The sequence below is a fragment of the Symphodus melops genome, assembly GCF_947650265.1.
Source record: "Symphodus melops genome assembly, chromosome: 21".
In the NCBI taxonomy this organism is placed as follows: Eukaryota; Metazoa; Chordata; class Actinopteri; order Labriformes; family Labridae; genus Symphodus; species Symphodus melops.
Window position 1 is genome coordinate 8,998,045 of NC_136711.1, and position 15,708 is coordinate 9,013,752.

General features: G+C 40.6%; 2 protein-coding genes across 6 annotated transcripts; both read left to right on the forward strand.

The window, feature by feature from the left end:
- The first annotated feature begins 1,387 nt into the window (after positions 1–1,387).
- LOC306817325 (sodium-dependent neutral amino acid transporter B(0)AT2-like) lies at positions 1,388–8,336 on the forward strand. Its single transcript, XM_079334112.1, has 12 exons — positions 1,388–1,913; positions 2,641–2,857; positions 3,336–3,493; positions 4,046–4,166; positions 4,253–4,428; positions 5,575–5,685; positions 5,782–6,023; positions 6,530–6,713; positions 6,815–7,016; positions 7,118–7,277; positions 7,593–7,755; positions 7,995–8,336. Exons 2-12 carry the CDS (start codon positions 2,641–2,643, stop codon positions 8,238–8,240), a joined length of 1,980 nt encoding a protein of 659 aa, XP_079190238.1. The 5' UTR covers positions 1,388–1,913; the 3' UTR covers positions 8,241–8,336.
- Positions 8,337–10,672: 2,336 nt separating this feature from the next.
- LOC306817330 (uncharacterized protein) lies at positions 10,673–15,619 on the forward strand. Of its 5 annotated transcripts, none has more exons than XM_079334124.1 (5): positions 10,673–11,981; positions 12,195–12,366; positions 13,018–13,228; positions 13,352–13,501; positions 13,962–15,619. In XM_079334124.1, exons 3-5 carry the CDS (start codon positions 13,030–13,032, stop codon positions 14,195–14,197), a joined length of 585 nt encoding a protein of 194 aa, XP_079190250.1. In that variant the 5' UTR covers positions 10,673–11,981; positions 12,195–12,366; positions 13,018–13,029; the 3' UTR covers positions 14,198–15,619. The 5 variants fall into 5 exon arrangements, with proteins under 5 accessions (XP_079190250.1, XP_079190251.1, XP_079190252.1 ...); XM_079334125.1 differs by having other exon boundaries at positions 10,673–11,923; XM_079334126.1 differs by having other exon boundaries at positions 10,673–11,345.
- The last annotated feature ends 89 nt before the right edge of the window (positions 15,620–15,708 follow it).

Here is a 15,708-nt window from a genome sequence, read left to right on the forward strand (position 1 = left end):
TACTGGTAACTTCATTTGAACTATACTCTGAAGCAAACAATATTAATGAAAATGTAATACAGCCTACTGACTTATCAAAATAGTATTCTTGAATGTTCTGAGCAGTATTTTGATCTTAAAGCTGATACATTGAACTGTATTTTGTTCTTCAGACAAACAGACAGATGTTGGTAAGTGACTTAAACTGAAGATGAAACATGAACAGGACACATACATACAGTGCTTGAGGATTGAGGTCGAGGTGGGGTAGGGCTTCATGGAGGTTAAAAAGGAAAAAGGGGAAAGTGGGGTGTCACATTTCACAACAGTACACGTCTAGAGATGGAAAGTCGCCCTTTTATCCTCCAATAGAAGAGATAGGCGGAGTCAGGTGAAGTGGCAGCCTCACTGGTTCCCACTTGACTTTGGTGTGAGGACATTTAGGACTTTCCTCGAGGATTTGTCTTTGACAACACCAAAAAGGTAGTTTTTTGTTATTCCTCTCCCCCTGCCGTTTTCATATTAAAAGCATGGATAAGTCTATAGTTTGTGAGCTGGAAGTTCGAGTAGATGTGCTTTATTTGCCAACAAAATAAGCATACGTGGCACGCAGTGTGTATATGTGTTTGTGTGTTTGACGATGCAGTGGAGTCCAGAGAAATGTCACTCACTGTCCCGGGTCAGCTCGACTACTGAGACATAAAGCTCACTGGATCACTGCTTTTCATAAAGTTTTTTTTTTTTTTTTGTATCATTACGATCTGTGGTAGCTTTGCAATTGTTCACTAATGTTTATTTATCTAAAGGCATTCTCCCCAGAAATCAGTGCTGACCACCAGAAGCTGACAGTATAAACATTTTCTTTTCCCATAATCTTACATGAACTTTTTCTTGAATGTTGGTTATTATAGGATGAAGTTCCGGGAAAGGGTAAATATTTGCCACGTGTTGTGTTTGTTATAGGCGGATACAGGTGGCTCGATAAAATGGGATAATAAGATTAATCTTTGTCGTTAACCTTTTTTAAAAAAACGTGTAAACAAATCCACGTGAGCAGAGTTCGTCAAGAAGCAGGTCACAAATATTTAAGAACCTTTGAGGTCGCACTGGCACTTCTAAATTTCGTGCTGGCATTATACAGTCACATGTGTCGGGGAATAAAATACTGAAAGGATCGCTGCTCGAGTTTCTGTGCTGCGTTCAGGTTCCCAATGTTTGTACACGAGTTAGTGGGACTCCATGTTGCTGTTCATTTCATCATGTTTGGCTTTACATTAACAAATGCATAGCAGCAGGGGAAGTTTAAATATAAAAAGTAGATTACTGAGGTAGTTTACTGTATAACAGTACAGCTTACCTATATTTCTGTCATTTCAAGTCATTTCTGGTTTGTCTGACATTTCAGTCACTTACTATATACATCTATTTTAATTTTAAATGACTTATGTTGATTATAGATCCGTTCTTTGTACTCCTGTTAATGTTAATCCTTTGGGTGTTTAACTATTTAAAGTTCTCAGTTCGGTCTGTGGAAACCTTTGGGAATGTTTGATATTTCCCTCAGATTTCCTGCAGCCTCTGAAGGCAGCACGATAGTAAATGGGTGGAGTTTATTGTGTTGCATCACGCGGAAGAAACAATCCCCGGCTACACCCCTAAATGTGCGGATGAGGAGATTACAATAGCATTAAAATGCTAATGCATTTGTTTTCATTTCTTCCTGTTGAGTTAAACTTCACCATCACCGTGTTTGTTTTATGCATTTGTTGAGTTTGTTCAACTGGTCAAATGAAGTTCATGTCGTCATACAGCCGCACGTGCTCGTCTCTGTCTTTGAAGTGACCGAAGAAACAAAGATTAACGCGGATAGTTCACGTTTTCTTCCATCGGCAGAGTTTCTTCTTCCTCTTCGTTAATGCACTGCCGATGAAAAGGTCAGTTTGGTTGTAATATGAGTTTTCTTTTCCCTGTTTGTTAGCAGTAAGTTCAGACAAAGACATAAAGGCTTCTTATCTTCACCACGTTGTTTCTCTCATTTCATGAACCGCGCCAACATGTTAGGACTTTATAATGAAGATCACATGAACATTTGCTCCATATAAAATACACTTTGCGTGAAGACTGTCGTTTATAAGATTTATCCAGTCTAGTCTTTAGACCTGGGTTTCAGGTAAGCAGTGTGAAGATCCACCTGGTGGGAAAACGAGCTCTCTACGGCTAATTCAAACCTAAACCTAAACACTGTGTTCAAAGATTTGTTTTTAATATGGGAAAGTACTAGTGAGGGGTTCGACTTCCTAGTCAAGTATAATAATATTTTTATATAATATATGTATAATAAAAAAGACAGTTTGAGATTCATGGACCTTATAAACTGGCACAAACGTGCAAACACAACATACACCCAGTCTGCTGCTTGGTAACTATAATAGTATAACAGTAACTATCTGAAAGGCAGCATTATCACCAGCTACCTATTGCAGTTACATATACTTTTGTCAATGAATCAGCAGTACTTGTATTGTGCTGAAATGAATCTGTACACTTCACACAAAGGCCAAAAGTAATTCTGCAGCAACTCTGAAATAGCTGTCACAGAAAAGTCAGAGGTTATGTACTCCTTCACATTTAGACCTGTTTTATCTTTGTCTCATATCTTAGATGGAGAAGCAGCCTTTGCCAACTGATGACAACTTTGGAGCGGCCGTGTCAGAGGTCGATTGTTACGCTGGCCAGGAGAACCAGCAGAGCTCATCTGAAGCCGCCGCTCGAGCAGGATGGAACAGTAAAATCGAGTACTTCTTGGCTCAGGTGGGATTCAGCGTTGGGCTCGGTAACGTCTGGAGGTTTCCATATTTGTGTCATCAAAACGGAGGAGGTGAGTTCTTACTATTCTGATTATTATTGTTTTCTTCATAATTATCATTGTCTTTTCTTCTCAGTCAGATCGTTTCAAAGAACAAATAATGAAAAGATGAAAAAGGTTATGGCGTTAACATTGTGCTCTCTTTTTTTATGTATGTAATTACAAAACCAAGATGAAAGTAAGAGATCAAACTTACCAAGGCTACTGTGTAGTTTAATCTTACAGCCCATCGTTTGTTACTGTTGTCCTGTTAAAAAACAAATATTGACACAGTCCTTATTCATTCAATCACTTTTTGTCTCCACCTCTTGCTGCTAATGTAAGTCTTGATGGTTATCCTGAAAAATGTAGTTTTCAAAAGCTCATTAGATTTTGGAACTCTTCTGCTATCAGACGTTTTCAAAACAAAAGTGCACCATCATCTCTGCTTTTCCTTCTCTTTATTATGTCAGTATGTACTGACAGAGTGTGGCTCACCTCTCCTCTTCAGGGGCTTTCCTCTTGCTGTATGTCGTGCTGATGCTATTGATAGGCATCCCTCTGTTCTTCCTGGAGCTGGCGGCTGGTCAGGCCATCCGACAGGGCAGCATCGGGGTGTGGAAGTACATCTCCCCCAGACTCGAAGGGATCGGATACTCCAGCTGTGTGGTGAGAAATGATTTGGAAAATCTTTGTTGTCCATACAGGCAATAAATCGCATAGTGGCATGAATACACAGCAGTGTTTCCTCCACATAGATGACACCTGGGCGGGCTGCCTAAGTATATTTCCGACCTGTTTTTATTAAATTTATTCAATACCACTTCACCTTTAATTTCTCGCTCGCTCAGTTTCTCTCCTCCCGGCTCCGTGCAAAACTGATGCTTCTCATGGCTTCGTTTTAAAAATGTTAGCTCACTGCTGATCTTTTATAAATAAGGGAACATCTTTTCCAAACGTGTTTGGGGTGTGCGAGCATGCGTTTATAAATAGAGCAGATTAAAGTTGTTTGTTGAAAAAACTAAATTCATTTGAAAGGAAAACACATTTGATATAAATACAAAGTATCAGCAGAGAGGTATGCAGTTCTCTTAGTTGTTTTCCCCCCCCATCATCATCCTTCAAGGCTGTGAGCTGAAATGTTGTGTCTCTTTTATCACTTGTGTAACAGCATGCTTTATCTTTTAACGGCTGTACACTTAATCTAACGGTTCTCCTCAGGTGTGTTTCTTTGTGGCTCTTTACTACAACGTGATCCTGGCATGGAGTCTTTTCTATCTCGGGAACTCATTCCAGTACCCTTTGCCTTGGGAACAGTGTCCAAAAGAGGGTAATGAAACAGGTAAGCACAAACACAGACAGACACCAGCTCTTATTAAATTGTGTTACAGACAAATAAAGTGTCATCTTCTCTCCTCTTTACACCAGTGCAAGAATGTGAGACGAGCTCCCCCACGTCTTATTTCTGGTACCGTAAAGCTTTGGATGTCACCGACTCGATTGATGAGACGGGCTCTTTTAACCCTTACATCGTCTGCTGTCTGCTGGCTGCCTGGACCATCGTGTGCCTGGGAATGTTTAAGGGCATCAAGAGCTCTGTCAAGGTAACGGTGTGATCTGTCGAGGCCCCTGCTTGATTAGACTATAAAGGAAGCGTCTCTTGTTTGACATTTAGCAGCTGTCACTCCACTAACTGAGCGTTTCCAGTTAATGATTTGATCGCTGTTTGAATCCCCACGAGTCTGTTTTGTCTTCTCAGCGACATGCTACGTAGCAGCTAACAGTAACCCAAAGCTTAAAGTCGTTTGGGACTAATAAAGTCTTACACAACAGAAAAATGCAGCGAGGCTCCGTGTTTTTGAGAAACAGCATGTTGAGAGAAATCCTTCACCTGTGGGACTTTGTTTGTGCTTTGTTGAATTAGGTTAAATCCAGGTCATGTGTTAGGCTTTAATGTTTGACGTCACTGTGCTGCTTAGGTGTCGACCTAATTCAGATCTCCACATTACATGTGAAAAGTAAAAGTAGTGTTTTATTTTTTTTGCTTCTCCCCCTCTCAACACACATCAGCTGATTGAGATGTTTGAAGTTCTACAACATGTCTTTTCATCTTTAATGCAGGAATGTTAACCTTTCCATGAAGCAAACACACTGTGTCAGGTGTGGAATCTCTTACTTCAGCCGTGTCCCCTGAGTTCTCTCTGAAGGGTTTTACACCTGAGATGAAACAACATGTTTGTGTTTGGAGGATAATGGTTTGTTAAAGCAGAAAGTCAGGAGGGTTTCAGCTGGGACTCAACTAAAGACCGTTTACTGGAGAATTGTACATGCATCAGTGTCTGCTCGTGTCCTTCATACCTACTTCTATGAAACTGTGTGTGAGGATTTGTAAAGGGACTGCGCAATAAAATCGACGGTATAGGGAAGTGTAATAGAATAATAGGAGTACAATAAAATCAGTGCAATAGAATTAATGATGTTGTATGGGTCAATGTGCAAATGAAGAGTGTGTGTGTGTTATGTGTACAGAGGTTTGTGTTGTGTTATGATGTGCTATATGTGACATGTCCAAAGTGAATTTCTCCGAAGACAGACTTCATTGTCAACTAACTAAGAAAACATACCATTTGTTTAAAAAAAAAAAAAGAGGTTAATAACTTGAGTTATTAATCGTATTGAAGGTGATCAGCCACTTGAAGAAGTCATATCTCTGCACACTATGAGTGTAATCATTCTTTCTCACATCCTAGGTGATGTATTTCTCCTCCATCTTCCCCTATGTGGTGCTGTTTTGCTTCCTGGTACGAGGACTCATGCTGGATGGAGCCTTAGAAGGAATCACCTTCATGTTTTACCCAAAGGTCTCGACACACACGTGCTCTGTTAGATTGTAGAAAAGTAGCTGCAGATGCCAGTTCTTCCGTGACTCACCTTTTCGTTCCCTCCGTACATGTCAGCTGGAGATTTGGGCCGACGTGCAGGTGTGGAGGCAGGCAGCCACCCAGGTCTTCTTTGCTCTCGGCCTCGGCTTCGGCTCCATCATCGCCTACTCCTCCTACAATCCAAAGAACAACAACTGCCACCGCGATGCCTTCACTGTCTCATCTATAAACTTCCTCACGTCTGTGCTGGCCACCCTGGTGGTGTTTGCCGTGCTCGGCTTCCGTGCTAAAGAAAAGGTCACAGCTTGTGTCATGGAGTAAGTGAAGTTAGAGGATTAAACACGTCAAAGACCTACACTACATGAAATGCCTGATTTTAGGGGCAGCTTCTTCAGAGTTGTAAAGCAAGTTAGGATGTTTTGATGTTGTCTTCGAGACGACTCACTTCACATCCACTTAAAGTGAAGGGGACAAACTGTCCAATCCGCAAGTAAATTTCTCCCATGTTTATACAACATTGCACACTTATGCAATCTACAATATTATTATCAAATAAGTGAGTTTGGAGAAGCACACGATGACGTGTGCAGAGGGAATGGGCTGATTGGTCAAAGTTGGGAGTGGCTGAAATGGCAAGGTCTGTAAGTGATTGACTTTGTGCAATTGCAACCATCTGAAGCAGAGTGAAACGTATTCAGTATCACCCATTTTGGTACGGCTGGTATACTTCTACATGTAGTTAAAGACTATTCCAGATAATTCCAGAACTTAAAATTCACAACTACATGCCCATCTCATTCATGATTTTCTTTTTTTCCCTCAGTAATCTAAAGGATTTATCAGAGCAAGTTCGCAGTGGTTTTGTGGACAAAAACCACATGCCAGACTTTAACTACACTGACCCCAAATCTGTGGATCTACAAGACTACAAGGCGTGGTTTAAACAGTTTGGAAACATGGTCCCTGGAAATTTAACAGACTGTGACCTGGAAGAAGAGATGCAGAAGGTAAATATTTGTTGCAGTGTTTCTAGGATTCTTTTCAGTAAAAAAAAAACACACAAAAAAAACCCAGTATGCATGTGTCGTTTGGCTCGGTTTGTGTTCAGGGTGTGGAGGGCACAGGCCTCGCCTTTATCGCCTTCACAGAGGCCATGTCTCTCCTGCCTGGCAGCCCCTTCTGGTCGGCGCTCTTCTTCCTCATGCTGCTTAACTTAGGACTCAGCACCATGTTTGGCACGATGGAGGGCATCCTCGCACCACTCACTGACCGCTTCAAGACTCTGGCCAACAACAAGACCAAACTCACAAGTAAGCTCGTGTTCCAAGCGGTTGCCTTTCCTGCACGCCTCTACATGACCTCAAGACTGAAAAGATTGTGACATGTCCGTTCCGCCTCTCTCCTGCTGTAGTCTTCAGCTGCATCATTGGCTTCATCATTGGCCTGCTCTTCACCCAGCGCTGTGGGAACTACTTTGTGATGATGTTTGATGATTACTCTGCCACTCTGCCCCTCATCATCGTGGTGGTCTTTGAGACCTTCAGTGTGTCTTGGCTGTATGGTGCAGATAGGTGAGCTTTATTTCAATTCTTTATTGCTGCTATTTACTGTACATCACTTCTTCATTGTCCTGTTGAGCTCACCCCATTATGTATTGCCCTCTGTATATATCCTGTTCTACTGTTTTTGGAATTGTATTTGTTACTATTTTATTTGGTTTTTGACTTTTTTTGGTTCTATACTGCTGCTGCTGCAACGCCCGAATTTCCCCATTGGGGATCAATAAAGTTAAATCTCATCTTTGAACCTTGACTTTTATATGAATCTCTGCTGATCTGTGCAGTGCTCTTGTGTTTCTTAAGAGTGTGTAACTTCTGTTTCTGAAGGTTCCTCGATGACATCGAAGTGATGTTGGGGTGGCGTCCAAGTGTGATTTACAAGTACCTGTGGAAATACATCTGCCTGCTCGCCATGCTGGGTCTGCTGGGAGCCACAACCATTCAAATGTTGATCAAACGGCCCACATATGTGGCCTGGAATGAAGAAAAGGTAGGAGGAACAATACTGCCTTAAGGTGGAAGAAAACAGCTGTTTGGAAAGGGTATTGGTGTACATGTGTTTTGTGGAACACACAGTAGTTTGAAGCCACATGATGTTTGTGGCTGCAAACTGTAAATCTCTGACACGCCTACGACCCTACCTGAAAAAAGGAGGATTTCCATCACTTCACGGATGTTACGATTGTCTTTAGTTCTTTGGTAATTCATTCATTTCCGTTCATTTTTCAGGCTTCTGAGGTGACCATGGAGTACCCCGGCTGGGCTCTGGCTTTTATGGCTCTTCTGATCATATTTGCCATGATTCCTGTCCCACTGGGCCTGATCCACGCCGTGCTGCAGGACAGGACAAAGAGAGCAGCTCGGGACACGGAGATCGGTCAGTACAGAATCGTTAGCACCGATGACAAATGTGAAACGCCCATGACTGACATGTCCGAGCTGGACCAAAAGAACGACACCTCTGCCGACTTCTAACGAACATTGGACTTGATTTCACACAGTAGGGACAAAAAGCAGTAATCAGTTAGAACCTCAGGGGGGACTCTGAATAAATCCCACAGCTTGGAGCTCAGCTGTGGAACAAAGAACACGAGCGGTCCTCATTTTAATAATAAAACTCTTTTCAACTTTATGAAATTAAGACCAAACATATCCAGGGTTAACACATCATATGATCTGTTCACCAATCAGTGTTGAACAAATATCAGGTTTATTTTTAAAGGCAGATTCCTAAGTTTTAGCTTTTTATTTTAACCCAAATGAACAAAATGTTCAGATGTTTATGCCGAATGAATAATTCACGTCAATTTTTTATTTTGTAAAAATCATTTTTGTAAAGTTCAGAGTTCAAAACCAGCAGAGGTTCGCTGCCTCATTAGAGATCAAGAATGACAGCTTTGATGTCTGTTGCGTACAAGCTCAAAGCTTGTGTGTGTTTACCCGTATTTTCACGGCTGTGCCTACACTCACAAAACCAGGAGTTATGATGCGTTACTTCCAAGGGCTCAGCCTTTAACAAATGCATTACTCCGGATCAGATATTTAAAACAGATAACCTGTCCACACTCGTCAATGCACCGCAGTCCAGTAGAGCCTAACATGTGTACATGACACGGAGCAGGTACCGTCCTTGATATTCACCATGAGATAATGAAAACCAGAACAACAGAAAGCTGCTCTCCACACATATTCGCCGTGTGTCCACATGAAGATGTAGGCTATACAGTATTTGGAGAGGGTTAAAGTACGAGGAGCTCATTTTTGTCACCTGTTGCCATGGTGATCACTGGGCTACATTAATGTTTGCTTTTTATCCTCATGGTACATGCGCTGAAGTGAACGTACTCGGAATTGATTTTAAAAAACTCCAATCGGCTGACGATCACCGCTCAGAGTTAGACGGAGAGTTTGTTGAACCATCGTTCAGAAACGGGCCCTTGGTAGCACGCTCGTAATAGCCGAGTTGTGAAATTTCTTTAAGCTGGCTTTAAGTTGAGTTGTGATTTTAGCCGAGCAAGACCAGAGAAGCTGAGCCTGACGTAAGACGGGAACACGGCGGCTTTGAGTGACTGTTACAAAAAGAAAGGGAGGTTAACTCCGTCTTTTCTAAATAATTCAGCCACAGGGAACAGTGTTTAATGCTTTTCACCACACAGAAGACATCAATGTACACAGCTCGACAAACAAGCCTGTCTCTGTTTGTGTCTTCAAAGTCATATCATGTCCAGTACTTTACTGTTTACAGGTGTGTTGTGTAGCTACACAGGTCATATTATAAAGACTTTACTTCTAAGTAATGTCTTTTACTTGCTTTTTGTAAACATAACGATGAGCATGGTCTCTTTACCTGCTCTTTAGTAATGTTAACAGAGAGTAAGGTCCTTTGCATGCTTTTTGTGTCTTGAGATAACATTTGTTATGAATTGACGCTGTACAAATAAAGATTGATTTATATACAATAAATAACACTGCTAATACACAGTATGGAATGGGAAAGGTCGGCTATTTGCCTTGTTATAGTTGTTTTAGCATCACTGTTTTCTTTAAGCAGTGAGATCCAGACTGTGAAGGTTTAAATCTTCCTGTGGCGTCGCTCTCGATGATATCAGAGTGGGGGAAGGGGGGAATCTGTGTGGCAATCAGCCCACACTGTTGTAGCCATCATGGTGCAAAATGTAAATTCGTTTTTGAACTGTAAATATGCATTTAATTTAAGTCAACTCTGTAAGATGAGCTGTGACTGTGTGGGATTTGTACATTTATTATTACTGGAGATTTGCATGACACATGTTTTGTTTAGGAGGCACTCCTATTCTTTCAATGTCCATGAATGTAATTTTACTGTTTATATTGTAAAATATATTTTTAGACTTCAATGATTGACTGAAATGAGAGATACAGCTGTTAAGTTATTCTCAGTGGGTTTTGATCAAAATATAATGAACTTGAATGTTGTATATTTGTACTCAAACCAAGTGCCTGCAGTTTTAATGAGGCTGAACACAATTTGAAGTGTATAGTTACTTTCTGATGTAAGATTCACTTTTCAGTTCAGTGTGTTGTGTGTAACTCTGAGAGAAAGTGTAATGCCCTTGTTGTTTAATATGTTTGACTTTTTATTAAAGTTTTTTTTTGAGCATACAGAATATTGATAGTCTTTCATTTACATGGCTTTTAAATTTGATAAAACTGTCTTTGATCTTACAATGTCTTTAGTATAAAACTGAACTGGGCTGCCTTAAATTTAAAATGTAAGTTTACAAAATGTTTAAAAGCTGTAATAATAAGCTAGAGTTAAAAGATTAAACACATACTTGCTGCATTACTTTATGGTTTATACTGCCATCTACTGGTCATTGTGGGTAGTTCAGAAATGCACATGCGGCAGTGGAGCAGTCGGAACAGAGACGGGATTAGTGTTGCTAAGTGGTTTTCTGTCATGCTTCTGTCTGGCGCAGAGACCATTTGTCTGTAAGCTTTATGCTTAATTCATGATAAAACTGCCGAAATTTAAACAAAAATCGGCGTTAGAAAATGTTTGTGGTTTTTGTTTGACGTGCTTTAAGAGGTAACAACAGTTTTCCCTCAGCTTCGAAGCTGGAGCTTTATTTAGCACTATTTTTATGCCGTTCAGTGTTTGCTTGTATTTAGATAACGATGCTTAGACTTTTTTTTAAACAAAGTATACATTCTTACTAAAAGTGTTATTCTCTTTGTAATATTGCAGTTTTACAACAACAACAAAAAAAAACCAAGAAGGAACTTAAGAAAATTCACAAGACCAGCCTTGTGGTTTTTCTTGGAGGACATTTGTGTTACTTGGCTGTCTAACCCTGTATTTCGTACATGAACTCTATATTTACATTGTTCTAAATGATTGTTTCTAACAGGTGTCTTTGCTGAGTTTTGGTGCTTACATACCTCTGAGATGAAGGCACTTTTAAGGGGTCTTTATGTCTTTAATGATCTCCACCAAATCACACCACTGCCCATCAGTACTACAGTCTTCCTAGAAGAGTTGAATCATCAGGACTCATGCCATTGTAAACATCTAAATAGCTGCACTTCACCACACGTAGGGTAAATACAAAGATGGTTGTTTGTCTGTTGGAGTGGGAACCCAGCTGTGACTGGAGGTCAGTTTCCGTTTGTCTCAGATTGACTGTTTAAGACTTGCTGCTCTTATTTGTAGAAGAAGTGCAGCTGGCTTTAAACATAATGTCCAAGGCTATCACATAGCTTCAGCTTTGTTAGTACTGTTGTGACTGTAGACGGGGAACACTTGGCGTATGTCTCTGTTTATCTTTCATCTATCCTCGGGCAAAGAGTGTCTTTGCAAGGCCATGCAGAGTGTGAGAGTGAAACTCAATCCGCCCTTCCTGAAAAAGGTTTTGAAGCAGCCTGTTCAAAAGACCAACCACGCAAACCATGTGGCTCTCTTCATCCAGCTTTCCTCACTGTAAAAACTAAGACATGAGTGTAGAATGCAAAATAACTTTATTTTTCAATTTCACAAGAGAAAGTTATTTACTGTATAAACAATTCTCTCTGATTTAAAGATGTGTAATTGCACTAAGAGTTGTTCCTGAGAGATTTGAGCAGTACATAAAGAAGTCAGCAGGGGGCTCCGTCGCACTCATCATCGAGCAAATGTGTCAGTAAGTTGTGATCTCTCAACATGTTTCCCAATACTGTCAGTCTTCTTTATCTGAAATGGTAATATTTCTAATTTAACAGTCTTAATTTTTTATCAGAAGGATTGAATAAAACATTGAACCACACTTGTCTTACTATGACATGTTTATGTCTTTGATTGGAAATATAAATTCAGGGACTGTTTGAAAACTATTAACATTTTCCCTGAAAAGAACCTCGAGCACAACAAAGACATTGCTTTCTTTGGTCCGTCTCAATGCGGCACATGTGTAGGCACATTTTGTGTTGAGGTGTAAGTGGAAGAGTACTCACAGGTGTCCCCGTGGAAACGGGAGGTGTCTGGGGAGTCCAGTTGTCTGGGAGGCAGTTTCACTTCAGTCAGCAGAGAGGACAGGACCAACACCTTGGAAAAAAAGGAAGCACGACATTCTCACTTTCACCTCAGGTAAATAGAATGAATCTTTTTTATCTCAATGCTTAACCTTGCCTTTGCATTACACTGAATGTGTTTGTGTACTAGATGATAGAGGGGTTTGTTTTAGGAGCAGTTTGCTCCATAAAAGCTGTAAAATACAGTGCAGAGTTTAGAAAAGAATGATTTATTTGAAGGTTATATTACTGGTAATGGTGGGCTTTGACACAGCCTAACCAGCCTTATTAGCAGCAAGGACTGGCATAGCTTTATTTATCTTTCAAAATAAGTCAACACCTTTCACAGAAATCAGGTGTTTAAAATGTACTGATGTGTTTATTTACGTAGCACATTTGAACAACAGGGCAATTCAAAGTGCTTCACACAAGACATCAAAAGCATCATGACAGGAAAGAAAAACATTAAGATAGAACTTTTAGAAATCACTGAAGTTATTAAAACTTAAAACATGTTCAAGTAATAATAAAGACTGAAATCTTTATTAAAATAGGTTTGTTAAAAGCAGCTTGAAGCGGGTGTGTCTTTAACCTGGATTTAAAAGAGCTGAGAGATTCAGCGGTCCGGCACTTTTCTGGGAGTTTCTTCCAGATATACGGAGCAGAGAAACGGAAGGCTGCATCTTCATGTTTGGTTCTGTTAACAAGTATAGATTCATATTTGCAGGAGTACCAGTGGATGACTCTCATGGCGGGCCTTGCAGCTCTCTGCCTGCTGTTGGTGTTTCCAATGAGCAGCTCCCAGAGCACCCTGCAGTCTGTGCAGGAGTTACACGTGCATCAGGCCCCAGTGGTGGCGCCCCCTCCTCCCCCATCAGCACACGTACGAGACCTGCTAAGAAAAGAGGAAACCACTCATTTAAAAACAAAGCGGACATGTGAGTCTTGTGCTAAGAATTGTGGTCAGTTGAAAGGCAGACTTGTTCATGATCTCACTGGGTTTTGGTGTGAGCTCTCTGACTCTTTGTTGTGTGTGTGTGTGTGTGTGTGTCTCTCCACAGACGCCCATGTCGAGAAAGATAATGGCAAAGTGGGTCTGTTCGTCGCTGCAGCCATGGGAACGTTTGCTCTGATGGCTGCAGTGTACTGTATCTACAGCAAGTTCTACACCAAAGAGCAGTACCTGCACACCCAGCTCGACGATGACCCGGGTAGATCCAGACACTTTTGTTACACTGAAATCAAGCACTTAAACAGGAGCGTGAGCTTACACTCAAGCAAAAAAGCAGCAATGCAGAGAAAATATTTATGAAATTACATCAGAAGCCTTATGGGATCCTTTTTTGGCCTTTTATACATTATATATTTATATCCTATCTTTCCTCACTTTAAAGCGACTCTAGAACAGAACTGAAAGCTTTGTTTTACTGTGAAACAACAAAAGGCTTAAACTGTCCCCACATCAGCAGACACACAGAGAGACTGGCTTCCTATCAAATAAATGACAAGTGCTTTAGTGCTCGAAATATAAAAGCAAACACTTGATGTGGAATAGAAACACAGACATTAATAACTTGAACATGTCTTTTCCTCAACCTTGTCACCTTTTATCAAAATATATCAGACATGTCGGAAAGTTCCTCACGGAAATTCTCCCATCTCTGTGTGCAGATTTAACCACAGACCCCATGGACTCTCCCTCTGTGTTTTTCCACGCCTCAGTTGCCTCCAGTGCTGCAGATGTGCGACGAGCTGGTTACGGCTCTTTGTCTGACACTCCCTCCGTCATCTCTGTGCCACCCAGCCTGTCCCCGCCTCCCTCTTCCATGCCCTTCCCTCCCCTCTTCCTCTCCTCTCACTCTCTGAGAACGATATCAGCCAAGGATCTGGAGAGGAGCTGCATCTGATACCGAACGTTAAGTACTTTCTACGGAAGGACGATTGTATTTTAATACACACACTGTAGTTCACATTTCTACTGGCAAACATAACAGAAACAAGCCTACACATTTGATTAATGGTAGTCATGAACAAAGGAAACAAAGGGACAACATTGGTCCAGTCTTCACGTTGAAACGCTGTCATGTGCTGCAGCTAAAGTATCAAATACAAGAGGTAAAACTATAGAAAGTATCCATTGGCCATATGTTTAAAGTGACTGTTTTGCTCTTATGTCACTGTGAAGGTTTGCAGACTTATCTGCTGTTAATTTTTTTTATCGCAGGTAAATCTTATTTGAAATAAAATAAAATAAATAGCATTACAAAAATTAAAACAAAATTTGAGCCTTCCACTCTTGAGTGTGATGTCAGAGAAAAATGGCTTCCCTGTTAGCCCAAGACTTTAAAAGAACAGAACACAGACATGGTTATGTCATACCTTGGTTTGTGGATTAAGGTTTTAAAAGCACACGTTTGGCACTTTGGCTGTCTTTTTCCATTGTTGTTTTTTTCAAACGCCCTTTTTTGGGGCGACAGGATGGATAAACCAAACAGCCTATTTTGGTTGGGTGTCAAATGTTTTCATTACAAATAATGCAGATTGAAGGCTCTTTTGTATTGGCTGCATATTTCTAACAAGAGGCTTTTTTTAATTTCACAAAGTCTATTGTTACATTGGAACTTATGGCCTGTTTTCCTTTCTCTGTGGATAGCCTCAACTTAGGCCCGGTTCTCTCAAAGCGGCCCAGTTCAGTTAAGTAATGAACGGTACACATCTATTATCGTTTTTCACAGTCAAAACTTGGGATGGTACCTAAACAACCAATCTGTACCATCCTACTTTTTTGATACCCTTCTATTGGGGTGCCAAACGTACTGATCAGACCCTAAAGGCTTGAGCTACACACTGCAATCTATTGATGCGTCGAATGAATAATAACTTCTTGTGAAACAGCCGTAATAAAGAACAAACACAAACGTTTTTTACAACTTAAGTCAGCATGAAACACTGCCCCATGGACCATGGAGGTGCAAACCTCTGTTAAATGTCCTCCAGTGTTACCCTTTGTTTACTGTACCAAGTTCTTCTACAGATGAAGACGCTGATGCAGCTGTTAATTTACCAGATAAGGGCACAGTTAGCCTTGCAAACGTGAGCAAGATCAGGGTTTACCAGACAAAACTGTACCGAACCGAACCGGACCACTTGGTGAAAACGGGACCGAAGTCTTCACTCAAACGTCTTTTGATCACAACCATATTTATCAACAGAATCTTCTGCTTCTTATTTACAACAGCTACAAACTAGAACATGATTTATTTCAGTAGTCATCTGGTAAGGTACCAGAAAAGAAATAAACTATCCAACTTTCTACTTCTATTGGTCAACTGTTACAGTCTCAAATATTTTCTTCATAACATTGAATGTACATGTACATTATTAAATGTCCATAATGTCTGTTTTTGCTCCTTTAAAA

Coding starts and splice junctions, on each gene's coding strand:
- LOC306817325 (XM_079334112.1), top strand. CDS start 2,641: ATGGAGAAGCAGCCTTTGCCAACTGATGACAACTTTGGAGCGGCCGTG. Junction 4,167..4,252: donor AAAAGAGGGTAATGAAACAG/GTAAGCACAAAC, acceptor TCTTTACACCAG/TGCAAGAATGTGAGACGAGC. Junction 6,714..6,814: donor TGGAAGAAGAGATGCAGAAG/GTAAATATTTGT, acceptor GTTTGTGTTCAG/GGTGTGGAGGGCACAGGCCT.
- LOC306817330 (XM_079334122.1), top strand. CDS start 13,030: ATGACTCTCATGGCGGGCCTTGCAGCTCTCTGCCTGCTGTTGGTGTTT. Junction 13,229..13,351: donor TTTAAAAACAAAGCGGACAT/GTGAGTCTTGTG, acceptor GTCTCTCCACAG/ACGCCCATGTCGAGAAAGAT. Junction 13,502..13,961: donor CCAGCTCGACGATGACCCGG/GTAGATCCAGAC, acceptor CTCTGTGTGCAG/ATTTAACCACAGACCCCATG.